Source organism: Salmo salar, chromosome ssa27 (genome assembly GCF_905237065.1).
Source record: "Salmo salar chromosome ssa27, Ssal_v3.1, whole genome shotgun sequence".
Classification (NCBI taxonomy): Eukaryota; Metazoa; Chordata; class Actinopteri; order Salmoniformes; family Salmonidae; genus Salmo; species Salmo salar.
Window position 1 is genome coordinate 8,948,310 of NC_059468.1, and position 20,767 is coordinate 8,969,076.

Here is a 20,767-nt window from a genome sequence, read left to right on the forward strand (position 1 = left end):
TACTACAAGCACCACACTTGGAGGAACCTGTCTGACATTATTTTCCTTTCTATTCCCATCCCCTTCTCCAAGACCTTCCGTTGCTTAGAATTACATAATGGATATTTCTTTTGACAGGTTTTGCGCTCCAAATGCTGTAGTCTCCTGAGGATTTTTCGATGATTTGCATTACCGAACCATTTCCACATCTAAGACTTTTGTTGTTTTCCTAAACAGGTTGAAAGATTATGTAAGAAAATGTATTTGTCTCTGTCCTTATACTGTGAACAGGTTAGCAGGTGAGAATTTTTGCACTCCGTCACTTCCCTCAACGTTGTAAGGTTGCATTTTTTATTTCCAGGTCTGAGTGATCATATTAAAACAGATGTAATGTACTCTGATGCCTGTCTGATCTGTTTCATGTCTACAGGATATTGAATCAGAATTTTAGTGTGCGTGTGGCTCATCCTTGGTATTTTATGGAGCCAACTATTTGGGTTCTGCTCCAAGGAGGAATATTTTTTATGGTGAATGGAAAAGTGGATCAAAAGGTGTGATGGAACAGTGTCCAGAGACTCCATATAAAACCAATGTGTATCAATGAGGCTCCAGAGTGGTGCAGCGGTCTAAGGCACTGCATCTCAGTGCAAGAGGCGTCACTACAGTCCCTGGTTCAAATCCAGGCTGTATCACATCCGGCCGTCATTGAGTCACATAGGGCGGCGCACAATTGGCCCAGCGTCATCCGGGTTTGGCCGTCATTGTAAATAAGAATTTGTTCTTAACTGACTTGTCTAGTTAAATCAAGGTAAAAAAATATATATAAATAAAATCTAGATTCATGTAATCTCTCAAGCTAAAGTTACTGCTGAATTGCTGTCAAGTGTTCCCAAATGGGCAAAGGCTTGAATCTGTCTTTAATTTCCCAGTGCCTTCCAGTGGGGTTGGAAAAAAAGACAATGCCAGCCCAGAGTTCTATTCAGTGAGTTTTGAAAACTATATATTGTAATATTGCTTTGGCAACATCTTTCATTTCAGTCATGTAGGCCATTTGATTAATGAAAGACAGCATTGAATGATTTCATATTGCACTGTAATTAATAATCTACATGGCAGTCTACACTTGGACTATTACAGCTCATATTATCAATAGATTTTCTGTCGGCTCAGTTTATTATCGTGTTTTCTTGTCATTTGCTGGTCAGTGTTACTGGTTAGGGACAGGGATCAAAACATAAGGGGGGCGAGGTTTGAGAACTCATGTTTACCTTTCACCTTTCAAAGTTAACCAATCATAGTGCGACCTGTGCGGAAGTAGTAAATCTATCCCACTAGAAGGACAGACAGTCTAGCCAGTGGAATGCAAAAATGAGGACGAAGATCCAATCGCTTGCAAGGGAGGCGGGCCTCCAGTCCATCAGGGCAACAGCGGAGGAGGTGTTCCTGGTAGCCATCTTGGATGTGCGGAGTGATTGTTTGGCGAAAATATTAATACAATTTAGAAAAATAGCGTGAGGACTTGGGGAAAATACGACTTAAAAGAGTGGGGTCAACTAATAAAAGAAACGCTTAATCGGAAAATCCAGGTAAATGAATCGTACCCTAAAACAGATCTAGTTATGTGCCATTTTCTTCTCCCTTCCAATTTGTCTTACACTAATAGCTTAGCCGGTGGTTATCCACTAGCTGGCTATCATATCCGCTACAGAGCCAAATTGACATGGGTTCGGCTGATTTGAATTTCCTTGGAAAACATGTTTTGCAATAATGCACGGCAATTTTGTAGCCGACAAGTTCTTGTTACTCAGGTGTTGAAGTGGTCTACTTGTTTGCTTATCTCTGACAAATAGAAACAGCTTATAAAGTAATCTGTTGCTTGTAACATGTGTTTCTTTAATGCTCACGTTTTTAAATAAGCGATCGTTTCCCCCCAAGCCAGATGTGGAGACTAGCCGAGCTGCGTGGACGTTTAACATTGTCGCAAAAAAAGTAACAAGTGATGCTCAGCAAAGTAACCTGCCTCGCCCATTACATTTTTGAACTCACGTGCACTGTCTGAATGTCAAAGTATCCAGACGCCTCTCAGTGGCTACAATTCATGTAGTTAAACTAGCTAAATCGGTTAGCTGCAATCTACTGCCTCTTGTGCTGTTTACTCTTGTGTTATGGTATTGATTGACAGACACATTCAAAACGAGTCTTGTACAATAAAACAAACATACACTGAACAAAAATATAAACGCAACAATTAAGGAAATCAGTCAATTGAAATGCATTCATTCGGCCCTAATCTATGGATTTCACATTCCTGGGAATACAAATAGGCATCTTTTGGTCACATACCTTAAAAGAAAAAGGAAGGGGCATCAATCACAAAACTTGTCAGTATCTGGTGTGACCATGTCTCATGCAGAGAGACACATCTCCTTCGGATAGAGTTGATCAGGCTGTTGATAGTGGCCTGTGGAATGTTGTCCCACTTTTCTTCAATGTCTGTGTGAAGTTGTTGGATATTGGGGGAAATGGAACACGCTGTCATATGTTGATCCAGAACATCCTAAACATGCTCAATGGGTGACATGTCTGGTGATTATGCAGGCCATGGAAGTACTGGGACATTTTCAGCTTCCAGGAATTGTGTACAGATCCTTGCTACATGGTGCCGTGCATTATCATGCTGAAACAGACAACAACATGAGGTGATGGCGGCAGATGAATGGTACAACAATGGGCCGCAGAATCTCGTCACGGTATCTCTGTGCATTCAAATTGCCATCGATAAAATGCAATTATGTTTGTTGGCCGTAGCTTATGCCTGCCCATACCATAACACCACCTCCACCATGGGGCACTCTGTTCAAAATGTTGACATCAGCAAACTGCTCGCCCACACGACACCATACACGCTGTCTGCCATCTTCCAAGTACAGTTGAAACCAGGATTCATCCGTGAAGAGCACACTTCTCCAGCGTGCCAGTGGCCATCGAAGGTGAGCATTTGCCCATTGAAGTCTGTTACGACGCCAAACTGCAGTCAGGTCAAGACCCTGGTGAGGATGACGAGCATGCAGATGAGCTTCCCAGACAGGTTCTGAAAGTTTGTACAGAAATTCTTCAGTTGTGCAAACCCACAGTTTCATCAGTTGTCCAGGCATAAGCTACGGCTGGTCTCAGACCGTACCGCAGGTGAAGAAGCCGGATGTGGAGGTCCTGGGCTGGTTACACGCGGTTGTAAGGTCGTTTGGACGTACTGCCAAATTCTCTAAAATGACGTTGGAGGTGGCTCATAGAAAAATTAACATTCAATTATCTGGCAACAGCTCTGGTTTACATTCCTGCAGTCAGCATGCCAATTGCGCGGTCCCTCAAAACTGTGGCATTGTATTGTGTGACAGAACTGCACATTTTAGAGTGGCCTTTTATTGTCCCCAGAACAAGGTGCACCTGTGTAATGATCATGCTGTTTAATCAACTTCTTGATATGCCACACCTCTCAGGTGAATGGATTATCTTGGCAATGAGAAATGCTCACTAACAGGGATGTAAACACATTTGTGCATTCACCTGACATTTGAGAGAAATAATATTTTTGTGCGTATGGAACATTTGAGGTCTTTTATTTCAGCTCATGAAACATGGGACCAACACTTCACATGTTGCATTTTATATTTTTGTGCAGTATATGTTTCTGTGAGGCCCCCCTTGAAAAGTAATTTTCCCTTTCTTGAAATGGTCAGAAATGCCTTGTTATTAAAGGACCCATGTCTAAACCCAATTACATGCACCATTCAACAAGGAGATGACGATGTGTAAGATGTCAACAAGTCAGACTGTCAGCTATGGTCTATACTAATCCTTAATAACTAGACACTTTGATACAAGGTAATGACAATGCCCCCAGGGTGTACATCAGAGAGGTGTCTCATTCAAAATGCTTTTTAATGTATTTAACTTGAGTTGAAAGTCGAATACTGTACCATTAGAAATGAATCTTGAGTTATCAAAACTTTGTTCTGCATGCTGGCCGTTTTGATGCGGTAGCCTAATGTGGAAGCCATGTACCTGCGCCGTGCATGCTCTCACTATACATCTTCATCACATTGAGATGTGGGAAACATTCTCCCCAGGTGGAAAGCTGGGTCGTATTCATTAGGCAGCAAACGGTAGAAAGCGGACTGAAACGGGCAGGAGTCTACCTGAACTTGTCCAATAACAAACGCTCGTTTTAAATCTTCTCTTGCTAAACGTTTTACTGTGGTGTGCCTGTGCCCTACCGAATACGACCCAGGATTTCACACTGCTAACTTCGCTGAACTTCGCTGCCGAGTTAACGTGCTATGAAAAAGTAATGTAGTGTAAAAGCGTTGCCAGAGATGACTAATCACACCGTAAGACTTATTTTTCTCTACAGTGAAAGAAGTAAGGCATGAAGAAAGCATCCTAGTCAACAGTCATGGCTGATAAAAGGAAACTTCAAGGTGAGGTTACCAAATGGTCGATCAGAATGGTACCACCTGCCAGACATCCACCACCCAGTCAATCACTACATTCCCTCCCGGCATGCGTGTTTTCTCTATGAAGCACGTCTAGCCAACAGATGAAATGTCACTTAATCTCTATCCATTCAGGTAGAGATTTACCTCTTCATTCTAAATCTGTCACGCTACAGTGCAGTATGGTGCACTCTGCTTACTGTGATCAAATCGTCCTGCGCGGATGTGATCGCAGTAAGAAAAGTGCTGCACTGTATTACTGAAAAGGGTTGTGATGCCACAAATATGAAGCCAGAAGCAACGTTTAGGAGGAAGGCTGCGCAAGGCCAAAGTCAGACTTACTCTGCGGAGACAACCTTCTTAAATGAAGACTATCGTGGCCAGTGCCTGTGGCGCTGCATTTTTAACCAGGTTTGGGGTGACACATGTAGCTTTTACTGCATCTATCATTGATGAGCCTGCCAGCCACAGTTGTAAAAGCGGTGTTGCTTATGAGGAGAGGGAGCGCTTCGCATTTTGGACTTTACATTATTCATCCTGACGTGATGCGTCGTGAAGGATTTCTTTTTGAAGCCGCGGCTCTTTTTCCCAAACCTCCCTGTTATTCTATGCCCTTCCCCAGGTGAAATAGATCGATGTTTGAAAAAAGTAACGGAAGGCGTGGAACAGTTTGAAGACATTTGGCAAAAGGTAACAGCCATATCTCATTTTTAATTTTGAAAGAATGTTTGTGTGTTGATCTGAAAACGTGCTAACTGCGCACAGATATGGAAGTTGAGCGCTACCTCCCCAGCGCTTTGCTTGTTGGAATGTTTTGTGCTGACCGTACGAAGGTCCACCAAATTATTCAACGTTTAACATCCATTGTATATGCAGGGTCTTAAATACTGCATCACGCCTTGTTTGGTAGGGTTGTAGACATTGTTATTCACGGCCGTGGGGACAGAGAAGTAACAGTTTGTTAGTGTGTAAAGCAAAGAAGAACACGTTTTAAAGCCACACTCCTGAGTTGGGTGTTTCGGCCCAGTGGCAGCCCCGCCACTTGATTTGGTGTAAAGTTGAGGGATGATGGGACTGGGAGGGAATGTAGACTAATCACTAAAACGTACAGACAGAGGCTAAGCTATGGATGCTAGGCTTGACACTCCATGAGATTGAATTTGCCACGCTAGTTTTAGACATTGTGAAGCTATAGGCTACATTGTTTACAAAGACTTTATATGAAATATGTTTGGGAAGAGATACTGTTTGTCTGAGTGTACTTTGTGTGACTGTGCCCCTCCAAACCACAGCTTCACAATGCAGCCAATGCTAACCAGAAGGAGAAGTATGAAGCCGACCTCAAGAAAGAGATTAAAAAACTACAGGTGGGACACAAGACAACGCTAGGGTTCTCAACTGTTATGTGGCTTGAGGACACATGGGTTTTGGGATGTTCCTCAAATGTCAAAACAATGTGTACTAGTGTTATATGGTTTAGCCTGCCCACAGGTGTGTGTGTGTGTGTGTGTGTGTGTGTGTGTGTGTGTGTGTGTGTGTGTGTGTGTGTGTGTGTGTGTGTGTGTGTGTGTGTGTGTGCATGTACGTGCAGACATGCATGCGTTGATTAAATCTGATGAGGGTCAGCTATCCTTAAAACCAAGCAAAAGCACCTGGCTGTCCACTTTGTGATTTTGTTTCTGAACGTGTCCATGTGGACCAAACTTATGTGTATGCGTGTCAACCATACTTGATCTCACAGGGCAAGCCACTGCATGCTTTCAATAAGATAACTTATGTCTCTTCCTCTCCCGCTCTGTTCCCTCCCCCCCCAGCGTCTTCGAGACCAGATCAAGACGTGGGTGGCCTCCAACGAGATCAAAGACAAAAGGCAGCTAGTGGAGAATCGCAAACTCATTGAGACGGTGAGTGTGTGGGAACACATGTTCATTAGCCGCATACTGAGAAATCCCTTGGTATAAACACCTGTGCTTAGCGCGGCTTACCAAACCACAGTGCGTTGATGACGTTATTCAGACAGCTTCAATGACCGCACCTGCTAACACAATGAGATGTCATTTTAACCTCTGGATCTATGGTCTTGTATCTAAGTGTGTGAGCATCTGAGGTTTTGGTTGACCTGAAATGTGGTGCTACTAAGCCAAAAAATACATGCGATGATGTTGAAAAGGACATTTGGATATCAGGACTCTTGATGTGACTTTTGTATTGTGGTGATCAGCCAATACAAATTGAGACAAACAATGGTGACTTTTAATATTACCTTTGTGTGTGTGTATTCAAAGCCATGTTCATTGTGAATACTAGATCTCTGTTAGCAGTAAGGTTTATCAGAGGAGGGCAGCTAGATTCAGCCGCGAGGGGCGATTTGTCAGAGCGGGTGGTCAGGGGGCCGGAACATAATTATAATTTGTACACTGCAAATTGACCACAACTAAGCCCCAAAATGTTTTATTTGAAAATAACAATTTCATACCTTGATTACATTGAGACACGGTCACATCTATAAAAAAAAAACATCTTCGTGTGAATACTTTGGAACCGACACCCTCCCCCCCCAAAAAAAAGTTTTACTTTGGGGGGCCAAATAAAATCACTTGCGGGGCAGTTTTGGCCCGCTGGCCGCCTGTTGCCGACCCCTGGTTTATATTGAGTCTACTGCAGATCTCTAATCATCTGCATTTCACACCTGTAACACTTTGTTTAGCTGAGGGCAATTCCATGGTAACAGAATTGCACCATATTTTTTTTTCACTTTTAAAATGTATGCCAAACAAAAACCATTGATTTCCAAGTTTAACAAACCATACACCTCTATGCACAAGGACTACTTTTAACAATTTCCACTGAAGAATCCCAGGTTATGCGACCACATTTTCCAAAAACTCTTAAATACCTGCTCCGAATTAAGATTTAAAGATGTCTGCAAAAAGAATGGGGTGTCAGCTATGGGATTGAACTACAGTAAGTGAAGTGGCTTTACACCTGGTAACAGAATTACATCACGGGTCCCTGTACTACACAGAAATGCATAATTATGGATATGAATGTCATTCTCTTCATGTTTTACAAGTTTGGACAGCACAGCACAATAGAGCGGATTTCAGTACAGTACAATATACTGCATGCTACTTTTCTTTACTGTATATTACTGTACTGTCCAAACTTGTTAAACATAAGTCTATGATGGGTTCAGATTTGGTCCAGTCCGGTCCGTCTGTAGACGTTAACATCAAGGCCAGGGTGGACTGATCAAATTTCACCTACTTTTTAAATGTCCATGGACATCCGGTATTGGTCGATGCTCAGTGGGTGAGGATGCTGGTTAAAGTCAATGGAAAGAGGGGGCTCATAGGTAGGTATCAGTAAAATCTGGGAGAGGTGAAATGAACCTGGAGAGGGAGGGATTGTCCAGGCTTAGACTGTTTTAACACTCTTGGTTTGACCACCAGCCAACAGAGACAGAAAACAGTTATGAGCTTAACATAATTCCATTACAGATTTTTGGGGGGTTAATTCTGTTACCAATTTGGTAACAGAATAATGAGTTTTAATCACTTAATTCATAAACAAAAGGGATGTCGTAAAATCACTATAAAAAAAATGGTAGGTCTACCATTAAAAGTTACTTCTGTCAACTTTATCTTCAGTCATGAAAATATCTTTAAGAAATTAGTTTTTGGTAACATTTCTTAAACTTAGATGGTAAACAATTTCTCCCAAACAAAAATATAGACTCTTGGCTTTCATTTGACACCCTGTTTGATATGCTCTTATGCAGGGTTGGGGTCAATCTAATTAGAATTCTAGGTAGAAATGTTCCTAATTGAAGAGAACTGAAATCAGAGTACTTCCTGAATTGACTGCAAATGAAATGGAATTGACTCCAACGCTGCTATGAATTTCACATGTTGGCGCTCATGGGTCCTTTGATGGAAATGCCTCTAAGCATAATGTGCTTCTGTTTTTTGCAGCAGCCCCCCCCCCAGCCTGACACTCAACTTCTAGAATCAGACAATTGCTACATCACTTTAACAAAACTAAACTGATCAGACTTAGTCAAAATTATGTCGTCACCATATCCCAGTTTATGGTCCGCAGATATGATAAATGAAGGAAGTTGCCCCATAGCACCTATTGAAGCCCCAGCTTGTCTTCCAATACGTTTTGTAGCATTGAGGTAGGATCCTACTGTAGGTACTTACTGTAATGCGGCGACACCTGTTCAAGGCAGGCAGTTTGCCCCCTTTGTCTCGGTCCCCAATGACAGTGGTGTACCATTTACAAAGTACCCTTCAGGTTCCAGTTCCACAGAGCCCTACCCTGATCTATATGAAGGCTTCATCAGTCCACTCTAGGGCTGAGGTGGATTAAATAACCAGGCGGAGACTCCATCCACAGCCAGGCCCCCCTCAGGAGAACAGTTAGCCACATGAATAACATTTAGCAAATAGTCACTGCTCTGCTAAGCATTCACAGGCTTCATGCTAGGGTTTTAATTTAGCTTCTTGTTATACTGTCAACAGATTAACACAGGGGGACTATCAATCTTATATACAAAGGTGCTGCTGGCATGCTCTTGTGTGGATGACGCATATTACTACACTTACTGGGGCTGCTGACTTCTAGGGAAATGCATTGAAACAATGTTACGTGTTTGGCTGGGTTTACTCGCCTCCAAGCATTCGCCTTAGCAAAACATCATACAAATTCTGCACCGAACTCTGCTTGTGGGAGTCAAGAGGTTGTGGAGCCTCTTCTGAGAACACCTAGTGGAGTATATCCAGCATTACGGGTCAAGGAAGCACACAGGTGTCAAAATTGAGTAATCACTGGCCTAATTGGGAGATCGGTACACCTGCTGCGGTCACTCTGAAGCGTTCTATTGGAGGATGGCTTTAATTGGTGAGGACTCCGTGTTAATCTCTACCCACAGTGCCCAGCAGGCACACGTTCAGTAGGTCTGAAACCGCAAGGTAGTATCTGAACTTGCCCCCACCCCCCCACCCCCAAAAAAAAAAAAAAAAATGCTTCCTTTGGGTTTCCGTTGAATAACATTTCAAAAAGTTTTGCTACGGTATGCCCTAACACGACCTTATTTTGATCGCCAACTAGTCCAATGCTTTGACGTGAGCAGGTGGAAACGTCTGCTTTCACAAGCCAAAAGTTTTTTTTAGTTTTTTTTATTTTTATCTCTGGCATAGCTAGCATGTGGTCAGCTAATGGACTCTCAAAGAGAACGTATCACCTGTAGTGATTTATAAACCATTTCCTGCTATCTCCCCCTTTAGCAAATGGAGCGGTTCAAGATCGTGGAACGAGAGACCAAGACAAAGGCTTACTCGAAAGAGGGGCTGGGCCTGGCACAGAAGGTGGACCCGGCCCAAAGGGAGAAGGAGGAGGTCGGCAATTGGCTAACGGTGAGCACTACTTTTGATTGAAAACATTTGTTTCACACATGAGCTCATTTCTATTGGCAATAATATGGTCTGATGACATGACATTAATGACTTGGGGATTTCATCATGCAAGCTATGCCTATTCATTGCAGTGTACTTGGATTTCAAAGTACATAAGACTTGTTAAATGTCCAAATCTGAATTTGCTTTACTGCGTAATTTCTAGAGCCAGGACCGTACCAGTATTGTAATATTTTCTCCATGGCAAAAATGAAAACACCAAGCAGACCAAACTCTTTAGTCCTTTAAAACCTGCTGTGTGCAAAACAGTGTGCTTTAGCTTGGAAAATGTTTGTTTCCAACATTAGGGCTGTTTTCCTAAAGAACTTAAATCCGCTTCTTGTTTTTTTTCCTTGCCACGATACTGGTATCGTCCCAGCCCTAATAGTTTCACCTATGAAATAGGTTTTGGTGTTTTCAAGTGTTTGCATAGACCACGCTGCATAATGACTGGTTCTGGTGTGATCATGTCTGTTGTTTTGGTTTAAATCATTGAATGTCTCGCCTGTCGTCCATCAGAATACGATAGACACTCTGAACATGCAGGTGGACCAGTTTGAGAGCGAAGTAGAGTCCCTCTCAGTCCAGACTCGAAAGAAGAAGGGAGACAAAGAGGTCAGTAGTCGCACCATATGTTATCTACACTACATGACCAAAAGTATGTGGACACCTGCTCCTCAAACATCTCATTCCAAAATCATGGGCATTAATATGGAATTGGTCCCCCTTTTGCTGCTATAATAGCCTCCACTCTTCTGGGAAGGCTTTCCACTAGATGTTGGAACATTGCTGCAGGGACCTGCTTCCATTCAGCCACACCAGCATTAGTGAGGTCAGGAACTGATGTTGGGCAATTAGGCCTGGCTCGCAGTCGGTGTTCCAATTCATCTCAAAGGTGTTCAATGGGGTTGAGGTCAGGGCTCTGTGCAGTCCGGTCAAGTTCCTTCCACACCGATCTCGACAAACCATTTCTGTATGGACCTCACTTTGTGCATGGGGGCATTGTCATGCTGAAACAGGAAAAAGCCTTTCACAAAGTTGGAAGCACAGAATTGGCTAGAACGTATGCTGTAGCGTTAAGATTTCTCTTCACTGGAACTAAGGGCCTAGCCCGAACCATGAAAACAGCCCAGACCATTGTTCCTCCTCCACCAAACTTTACAGTTGGCAATATGCATTGGGGCAGGTAGCGTTCTCCTGGCAAACCTAGATTTGTCTGTTGGACTGCCAGATGGTGAAGCGTGATTCATCACTCTAGAGAACACGTTTCTACTGCTCCAGAGTCCAATTGCGGCGAGTTTTACACCACTCCAGCCGACGCTTGGCATCGGCGGTCCCGTTCTGTGAGCTTGTGTGGCCGTACCACTTAGCGGCTGAGTCGTTGTTGCTACTAGACGTTTCCACTTCACAATAACAGCACTTAGTTGACCGGGGCAGCTCGAGCAGGGCAGAAATTTGACGTACTGACTTGTTGGAAAGGTGGCGTCCCATGACGGTGCCATGTTGAAAGTCACCGAGCTCTTCAGTAAGGCCATTCTACTGCCAACATTAGTCTATGGAGATTGCATGGCTTTGTGGTCAATGTTCTACACCTGTCAGCAACAGGTGTGGCTGAAATAGCCCGAATCCACTAATTTGAAGGGGTGTCCACATACTTTTGTGTGTCTATAGTGCATCTCCTCCATATCTTCCCCTCCATCTCTCTCTCTCTCTCTCTCTGTTTTCTTCCATACGAAAGTCTTTTCTCTTTATAGATGATGTCATTCTAACTCTAAATTCATCTCTCATCCTATATGTCTCTTTATTTTCTCGGCACGCTGCATTACCCAATGCACCTAATGTAAAGTAGGTACCATCTGTTTTCCACTTCCATGCCTCCACACATGCATATAGCACATTCTGCGCTGAATGCGTACACTGAGTTTTAGGCATAAACTTACACGCGCATCTCTGCTATAGAAACAGGACCGCATCGAAGAGCTGAAGCGCTTCATCGAGAAGCACCGGTACCACATCCGGATGCTGGAGACCATCCTGCGCATGCTGGACAACGACACCTTGCCGGTGGACTCCATCCGCAAGATCAAGGACGACGTGGAGTACTACATGGACTCGTCGCAGGACCCTGACTTCGAGGAGAACGAGTTCCTCTACGACGACCTGGATCTCGAGGAACTCCGTAAGTGGTGCTTCATGGTGGTGTTCGTCGTGATACTCACGCTACTGATACTACAAAGGACGGTAATCACGGCAAGGAAATAAAACAGGAAGCGGACAATTTCCTGAGGAAACAGTCCTGATGTTGGAAACGGCCACCCTAAAGTCACATTTGTAGAAAAATAAAATCTATAGCACACACTATTTTTACCTAAAGCCATTTCTTAAAGGACCATAGAGTATTTCCTTGGCAAAAGCCATGGAAAGAGTATCGATACTGTGTCTAGACATCACTGTTCCATGTATGTGTTTATTCCTGAATGTGCGTGTGTACTGCATATCTTAGACCCCATGTGTGTATAATTTATGATGGCTTGGTTATTGCAATACTGTACATTCTATCATTTCTGATCCTGTTGTCTCTGTATAACTGCCCACTTAACGTTTTTCCTTATGCAACTTTTTTTGTTTTTATGTAGCTACCTCTCCCTCTGTCTCCCCCCATCCATCTCTTGTCTCTCTAGCCGGGTCACTGGTGGCCACGTCCCCGCCGGGCCAATCGCTCCTGGACGACGATCTCTTCAATCAGATCTCCAGCGGCACGCCTACCTCCACCACTTCCTCTTCGCCCATCCCCGCCACGTACACTACGGTGAGGAAACCCCTGGTTCTGTCTACTTCTCACTTCAGTCTCCGTTGTGTCCCCTACTTGCTCTCCCATTCTTTAGAACCGCCCACTCTCAGGCCGTACTGTCAGAGTATAGTAATTAGGTGTTGTGAATGTTGACTTGTTCCTGGGTTGGAGTGGGTGCTCCGTGGTCCCTCGCTCTCAGATCAGAGGGGGTTTAGAGAAACGGATGAAAGCGAGCAGATGAAGTTTGTATTGAGCCTCAATATGAACAGCACTTGATTTAATTTCGGTACAAAACATGTTTTGCGTTGAATTAGAACCAGTGGTCATAGCTCGGTGCTGATTGGGAGTTATTTTTGGGTTTATTTTTTTCTCCAGGAGAACTCTGAAGATGACAAGAAAAGGGGACGTTCGACAGACAGTGAAATCAGTCAGGTAACATGCATTGCAAAGTAAACCGTGCTGTCTGAGTCACTTGCTTTTTGTTGGGTCTATGGTCTTCAAAACTTTGCACCTTTCCATCTATATTCCTTCAGCTGTGCTGTGCTGCACCAGAAGTGGTTTTGAAGTATGTCTTTTACTCCATTTCAGTCGCCTGTCAAGAACGGCAACCCCTCTTCGTCGTTGTCTTCCTCGTCGTCGTCCTCGTCCTCCTCCTCTTCATCATCTGCCTCTGGCGCCTCCTCGGGAGCCGCCTCTTCCTCGCTGGCCTCTATGGTGACCATGGCCGGAGGCGGCCAGGCCATCGCTGGGGGCAACAACAACAGCCTCCTGGGCAACATGGGGGGTCTCCTCTCCAACTCTGGCAGCTACAGCGACGCTACCCAGCAGCAACTGCAGCAGCATCACCACCAAACGCAGCAGGCCAGAAACTCAGTCCTCTCCTCCAACGCCCCCTCCAGCACGTCGAACAACATCCTTCTCCCCAGCCCCTCCGCCTCCTCGCCCGCCATCTCTAGCACAGCCCTCGCACCCAACACCCAGCCCCAGGCTCCGTCAAGGCCCTCTCCGGGCTCCACCTTGGGGCTCGGGTTGGGCTTGGGCCTTGGTAAAGGCGGCATGAGTGGGTCACCGGCCGTCAGCCAGATGTCGGGCCTTGGCCTGTCAGGGATGCCGGCGTCCTTAAACACCATGGCCGGTCTCCTGGCGGGCTCCACTTCGGCCCCCTACGCCACGGCAGCAGCAGGCTCCGGGACCATAGGAAGCCCCCTTGCAGGAAAAATCAGCAGCCTGAGCACTAGCAGCACTAACTCCAGCGCAGTGGGACTGGTGAGCGGACACGGTGTCAGCGAGAGATCCACGGGCCTGTTGGGCTCTGTGCCCGGTGCAGTTGGTGTCAGTGGTGGGATCTTGGGCCTTGGCTCAGGACAGTCGACAGTCCAGGGCCCTCCACTGGTGACCCCCAGTCCCATAGGAGGAGGCCTGGGAGCTATAGGAAGCATTGGAGGGAACTCTGGATCAGGAGCGCCAAGCAACAGTGTGGGCATCGGAGGAGGAAGCGCGGCGATCGCAAGGCTGCCCAGTGGACAGAAGCAGAATGGTAGCACTAGTAAGCTTGAATTACCATCCGCTTATATTGTTGTTGATTGGTTATATCCATCCATGGCATTTTTTTGTGAATTGTTTTGTCTAGAGTAGTTGTTCAACCTAGAATTGGGTTGTACAGATTATATAAGGTAGACCAAACCAAATGAATATCACCTATGTACAGTATTATCAGAGTTCTGTTTGAGAGAGAGGTTTACAATCTCCTCTGTCCCAGGTTACAGTGCTGTAGTAGCAGACAGCACACCAGATTCCGCCCTCAACAGTGCCAGCCAATTACAAAGCAGCCAACCCTCGTCTTTGACCTCCACCACCAATCAGCTGTGAGTAAAATATATATTTTTTTAAATCCTATGGTATCTTGTATCGTGAATCTCACTGTATGGTCATAATTATTCAAACTCACTCAAAACCAAATCAACCAATGTCTCTCTTACCCACCCAGTAAAGACAGTGGCCCCAGCCTTTTAGGGTCCATGACCCTTCCCACCAGCACTCCCTCGCCATCCTACATTGAGAGTAAACCTTCAGGCAGCAGTATGCTCAACGGGCCGCTCTGCTACACACAGGCCTCTGAAAGCATGAAGGTGAGGGAAAAACACAAGGAGCTTCATGTAAAAATGACCCTGGCCGTAGACATTGATCTAGGATCAACCCCAAATACTAACCTGAGCCATAACGGGGAGGACTTCAGATTTCCTGATCTCTCACCCAGTTGGGTTTAACCCCTTTTGCACTTTCAGCCCCAGGAGCCTCTGAGCACTGTGAAGTCCATGGCTGAACAAGCGGCACTGGGCTCAGCAATGGAGGGAGAGTTGCCCCTTCTGCACCTCACCACAGGTGAGCAACCAACTGGACATAAAGACTCAATTGGTCCATTGATTCAGTCTTGGAATGTGTTGATATATCTTCCAGTTTACAACAAGAACATCATGTAGTGTGTTAAGTGTTGCTGACTGGGAGACTTTCTAAACACCTTTCAATTATTTATGGTATTGTTACTGAGCGGCAGGTAGCCTAGTGGTTAGAGCGTTGGGCCAGTAACCGAAAGGTCGCTGGTTCAAATACCCGAGCCGACAAGGTGAAAAATCTGTCTGCCCTTGAGCAATGCACTTAACCCTAATTTGGTCCAGGGGCTCCTACTATGGCTGACCCTGTAAAACAATGTAACCATTTTTTTAAATCCTTTTTGACCAGACTATTTTTTTCTTTTTTTCTCTTCTCCTAATTCTCTTTTCTCTCTCTGTGGCTTCAGACATTTTCCCCAGCACTACAGCGCCTCCCTCGGCCCCCCAGCAGCCCTCGCTCTCGGAGGTCAGCATCCCCCCATCGCTGGGTGTGTGCCCGCTGGGGCCCGTACCCCTGTCCAAAGACCAGCTGTACCAGCAGGCCATGCAGGAGTCGGCCTGGACGCACATGCCCCACCCCTCCGACTCAGAGAGGATCAGGTACGAACATGAAGGCAATCTGAAGCCACAAAGATTCTCAAGGGTTGAATCTCAAGTCTTCTCGTTTTCCCCCTCACATTTTGGAGAGGACATGAGTACTCAAGGAAAATACTTTTGAGATTCACCCCAGGCTTACATTTTGGAGGATATCTGTATCTCTTCTCTGCACTGTTGCTTTGGAGACTAAAGGCATGTATTTAATCCCCTATTGTGACTGTTTTGGTCCTCCAGGCAGTACCTGATGAGGAACCCGTGTCCCACCCTGCCTTTCCACCACCAGGTGCCACCCCCCCACTCCGACTCTGTAGAGTTCTACCAGAGACTGTCCACGGAGACACTGTTCTTCATCTTCTACTACCTAGAGGTGTGTGTCTACATGTGACAAAACAAGCTTCACTGTGTGACTGAGACACTGATTTATTTTCATGGTTTTACTTTTGAAGAGAAAGATGGCTGTGTGTGTAGTTTCAGTCTTCAGGCCTTGTCATGTTTTGGACATGGTTGTGTACATAATCGTAGCATATTCCCTTCTGTGTTCTCTCCACAGGGCACTAAGGCCCAGTATCTGGCAGCCAAGGCCTTGAAGAAGCAGTCATGGCGGTTCCACACCAAGTACATGATGTGGTTCCAGAGGCACGAAGAGCCCAAGACCATCACAGATGAGTTTGAGCAGGTGAGCTCGTCCCCCCTCCACACACTGCAGACTCCTTGGATCGCAACCTGGGTCGTGTTCATTGGGCACCAAACAGAAGAAAACAGATTGAAACAGGAAGGGACTACTACCTTGACTTGTCCAATAATAAACACTCACTTGCATTTTCCGTTGCATGCTCCGTTGAAATATAACCCATATTTAAAGATGAAGATTTTTGTCAAATTAAGGATTTTCACTAACATTGCTGTGCTTTTTCCAATGTCTTTTAAAAGGGGACGTACATTTACTTTGACTACGAGAAGTGGGGACAACGGAAGAAGGAGGGATTCACGTTTGAGTACAGGTACCTTGAAGACCGAGACCTCCAGTGACATAAGGCAGAGGAGGAGAATAAAAGAAGGGTGGACTACTGTCGACATTCCTGGATTGAACTCAACACACTGGGAAGAGGGACGGATGCAGACGTGAGACTGAGCCAGTCTGAGAACAACATAATGCATTTGGAGCTCCTCCCTCTTTGCCCTGCGACGCCACACCCCTACAGTGATAAACCCCCTCCCTCTTTTCCCATCAGGCCGTTTTGATTTAGATTGAAGCTTTTAATCTCTTACCTGAACTGGATCCCACCCTTTTTTTTGTTGGACAGATAAGAAATCATGATTTCATATAATGTTTGGTTGATAACGCATTCTGTATTGTTTTTTTATTTATTTTTCTTCAAAACTCACTCACCACTCATTGACAACCAAAGATGATTGGTCAAATCCGTCTTAATTCCCAGCAGTATGGCAGTCCAATTTAAAAAGAAAGAAGAGAAGAAAAAAAAGTGACAAGGCACAGAGAAAGGCCAATCAAATGAGCCCTTGGGGAATGTTGGGTCCGGGATGGTTCCAAAGTGTTTCACAGCAGTCAGGTCATCGCTGGGTTGTACACAAGCTAAAGACTAGATAGGGAAACGGTAGCATTTCCATGCTACAATAAGGGCTTATTGGGGTGACTCCATGTTTTTAGCCCTAATGAATCCTCTCTTCAGGGTCACCAGCCCCACCCTAATACTAAACTAATAGCTGCCTCTTGGGTACACCCAGCATTGACCACACTGCCATAAAGACTGCTGTAGTACAACATGGTAACCAATTCATTCTTGTCCCACGTTACATTACGTTTATATTGCTGTGGTCAACGGCAACCGAAACCACACCAGCACTGAAGCGTCTCGTCTGTAGAGAAAGTTTACAGGTGTTTTTCACCCCAGAGGCGGGCTTTTACAATAAAACTCAAGACTGCCCTAGTAATAACAATTCATTATTTTTGTTCCTGTCGCTTTGATGATAATGTACAAATCAATTGTGATTGCACTTCCAAATTCACTTCAACCACCAGGTAGATATTTCCTTTTCTCAGGAAGTGTTTGATGGATTATTATGTGAGGAAATATACCAAATCAGAAGCTCCATTGCAGCACAAAAAAACCCACACAAATGAGACTGACACCTCCAGGCAACTTTGTTTTGTCTGCCCCAATAAGGCTTTCTATTCCCATTTAATGGCCATTTGTTTCATTTCTATAAGGCTTTTTAAAAATAGTATCCTCCAATGTTTGGAGTGCAATCTTAAGTTTTGTCATTTTCGTTTGCTTATGTCATCTCAGAGATGGAAAGCGTTTAAATTCTAAGGAGTGAGACACTTTTTTTTTTTTTTTTAAGAAAATAACTTGTCGTGGCACCATTCACTGACAAGCCTGCTGTTTTTAATGTTATCTTTACCTATTTGGCGAGCGGAAGGGAAGAGAAGTCATCCAGAGGTGAAATGTGAATCTCCCCCTCTGAAAAGGTGTTGTATAGACTGTCATTTTCATCCTTTCCGTTTGTCGTCTTCTGGACAGCATGACACTTGCAAAGTGGAGCTGAGAAATTAAGTAAATATGAACCATAACCATGAATAAAGGATTGTAAAATATTAATAAAATAATTACTTTTCGGAATATTGTTTTTTTTTTAAATCATATTCATAAACCTTTTGAGTGCCTTAAATTTGGGTAGCAGACAAGTATAATGCGTTATTACTTGTTATAACAGTACAGTTTTACTACAGTAATAACTTTTTAGGAACGCACATAGTCTAAGTGTACTGTACACTGAACACTACATGGGATTTACATTTACCACATGCAAATATTAAAGGGGCAATCTGCAAACAATAACAAAGCGGTTTACATGCCACTTTTTGCCCCACAGCTGAGGGGTGGGGCTGGAAAGATTTAGCCACTCAAATTCCTAGAGCAATTGATGCAAGGACTGACGAGCCATGAGATCAAACGTATAGTTCTAACCATGTTTGTTTACAATTACATCGTTTACAAACATTGGAGTAAAACAAGCTTGTATTTTGGGTTCTGGTGGAGTTGGACCGAAGTAAGCTCATGAGTCAGAAGTTACGTTCTTCAATGTGCAATGGGTAGATAAGTACAGAAACGGATGTAGCAACGGCAGATTGCCCCATTTAAAGATCTTGTTCTTACAGGGTGGTGTGAGTTAAGTGCATGAGCCTAGCATTAGCATGTAGTGTTCCTAAGTCTGGAACAGCAGGTAACTGCTTCGATTGTCACCTCAGTAGAAGACCTATTCCAGGCAGAGACCTAGTACTCTGTAAAATAGAGTACCCTACTCGAGTAAAGAATAAAGTCACGCAAAATGCACCAGCCACTTCAATCAGATGGTAGAACTACCCATGAATATTGCATTGGGTCGTAGAAGTGTAGTCCTTTTTAAGGTGTGACCACATAATGTGTATTGCTATATCTTAAGGGGGGGGGTCCATGCAGGCTTATGATAAGTCTTTCAATGCATTATAACTGCACCATAATGCATCATACCTGCTGGTTTTAAGTCAAATGTTACCACTTTGACCATTCAATTTTGTCTGTCCCCTCCCTTTCATTGTGTTTACGTTGCACCATTGAGTGCCTATGTTTTCCTCTCCCTGTCTCTACATACCTTATGATATACGCAGCACAACACAACACATGGTTGCTAATGTGTTCAACAACAAGATGGCTGCTGGGGCTCTCTCGGGAGACTGGCTCTGCATATGCTACTTGATGAAATGATTTCACCTGGTCATGGACTATCGCCTGGAGTTGTTTGGGAGCCAGAGGTGCTTGGCCCTGTGTATCTGAAGGTGCTGTGTGTCAAAGTGTGTGTGTGTGTGTGCTTGTGACGCACACCGACTCCATCCTGGCCAGAGGACACTTTGAGTCATCCTGCACTGTTGACTGAGTAGAGGTCTGGCACGTCTACTATTGAGAGGCCTGCATAGCGATGGCGACAATGCTTCTCTTTTGCCCCTCAAGACATGGAATGGAGGAAGTGACGCAAATGGTGAGGAAAGGCTCCTTATGCCTTAACTTTCTCCCACGTGCACACGCACATCACATCTGGGAGCTTGTCGTTATCGCTGTCGTCATGTGACCCAGATTTGATCCTTTAATGCTAATTTGTTCAACGGTTCATATTGGGGCTGCAGGTAGCCTAGTGGTTAGAGCATTGGACTAGTAACCGAAATAGTTGCTAGATCGAATCCCTGAGCTGACAAGGTAAAAAATCTGTCGTTCTGCCCCTGAACAAGGCAGTTAACCCACTATTCTAGGCCGTCATTGTAAATAAGAATGTGTCCTTAACTGACTTGCCTAGTGAAATAAAGATAAGAAAATATACTGTATACATCCATATGCTTTGTAGTTATGCCAAAAAAGGGGACGGGTCCAAAGCCTGAAGTGAATAATAGGTCAGCCATTACTATCTTCCATTACAGTACCTTTTTGACCAACGTACTCATATCAGTATGTTTTGGCGTAGCCACCAACAGGCTTGTAATGCCCTCAAGAACTTGCCAAACATTTCTCTTTCTTTGGATCTAAGACTACTAGACAACACAAAGTAAGAAATTGCCCAAAGTCTACATATTGTCATTGTGAGGTGCAGTCCCGCAACACCGGACACCCTGTCTACTTCAAATAGGTGGACTTACCCATTGACTGTAGATACCCCTGAGAATTCTCCCTTTCCTGTTCAGGGGGGAGTATTTCCTGTGGCTGGTTCACAAGGGTTCTCTTTTAGCCTGTCCGCAAATGGCTATTATGGAGTGAAACGTGAGTCTCTGGACATTTTCATTCAGATGCAATTTCAGAGTTTTCATTTGCGAAGCATCCGGTCAGCACTTACCTTTGTTGTTAAAATGACTATTGCCATATTTGTTAGCCTCCTGGAGGCAATATTGATCATGTGTTTGGTTAATTCATTGATATATTGACGTTCAGAGTAATCACTGGTGAGAAGTGATGATTTGGACCTTGGCTCTAAGAGCCACCGTGTACCATGTTATAGAAGACCATCTGTGGT

The 20,767-nt window shown here is 44.5% G+C and overlaps 1 protein-coding gene across 4 annotated transcripts; it reads left to right on the forward strand.

The window, feature by feature from the left end:
• Positions 1-1,396: 1,396 nt before the first annotated feature.
• Positions 1,397-18,351, forward strand: LOC106588450 (CCR4-NOT transcription complex subunit 3-like). Of its 4 annotated transcripts, none has more exons than XM_014177462.2 (18): positions 1,397-1,565; positions 4,391-4,457; positions 5,095-5,162; positions 5,765-5,839; positions 6,287-6,376; positions 9,764-9,892; positions 10,451-10,546; positions 11,891-12,110; positions 12,568-12,740; positions 13,098-13,154; positions 13,311-14,268; positions 14,482-14,587; positions 14,710-14,851; positions 15,008-15,104; positions 15,520-15,712; positions 15,944-16,076; positions 16,260-16,385; positions 16,640-18,351. In XM_014177462.2, the coding sequence occupies exons 2-18, from the start codon at positions 4,433-4,435 to the stop codon at positions 16,736-16,738; spliced, it is 2,787 nt and encodes a 928-aa protein (XP_014032937.1). In that variant the 5' UTR covers positions 1,397-1,565; positions 4,391-4,432; the 3' UTR covers positions 16,739-18,351. The 4 variants fall into 4 exon arrangements, with proteins under 4 accessions (XP_014032937.1, XP_014032939.1, XP_014032938.1 ...); XM_014177464.2 differs by having other exon boundaries at positions 12,613-12,740; XM_014177463.2 differs by having other exon boundaries at positions 11,897-12,110.
• The last annotated feature ends 2,416 nt before the right edge of the window (positions 18,352-20,767 follow it).

Excerpts from the sequence above, each read along its gene's own strand:
- LOC106588450 (XM_014177462.2), top strand. The coding sequence starts at position 4,433 with ATGGCTGATAAAAGGAAACTTCAAG. Across the intron at positions 14,269-14,481 it reads GAAGCAGAATGGTAGCACTA|GTTACAGTGCTGTAGTAGCA; the intron begins GTAAGCTTGAAT and ends CCTCTGTCCCAG. Across the intron at positions 15,713-15,943 it reads TCCGACTCAGAGAGGATCAG|GCAGTACCTGATGAGGAACC; the intron begins GTACGAACATGA and ends TTGGTCCTCCAG.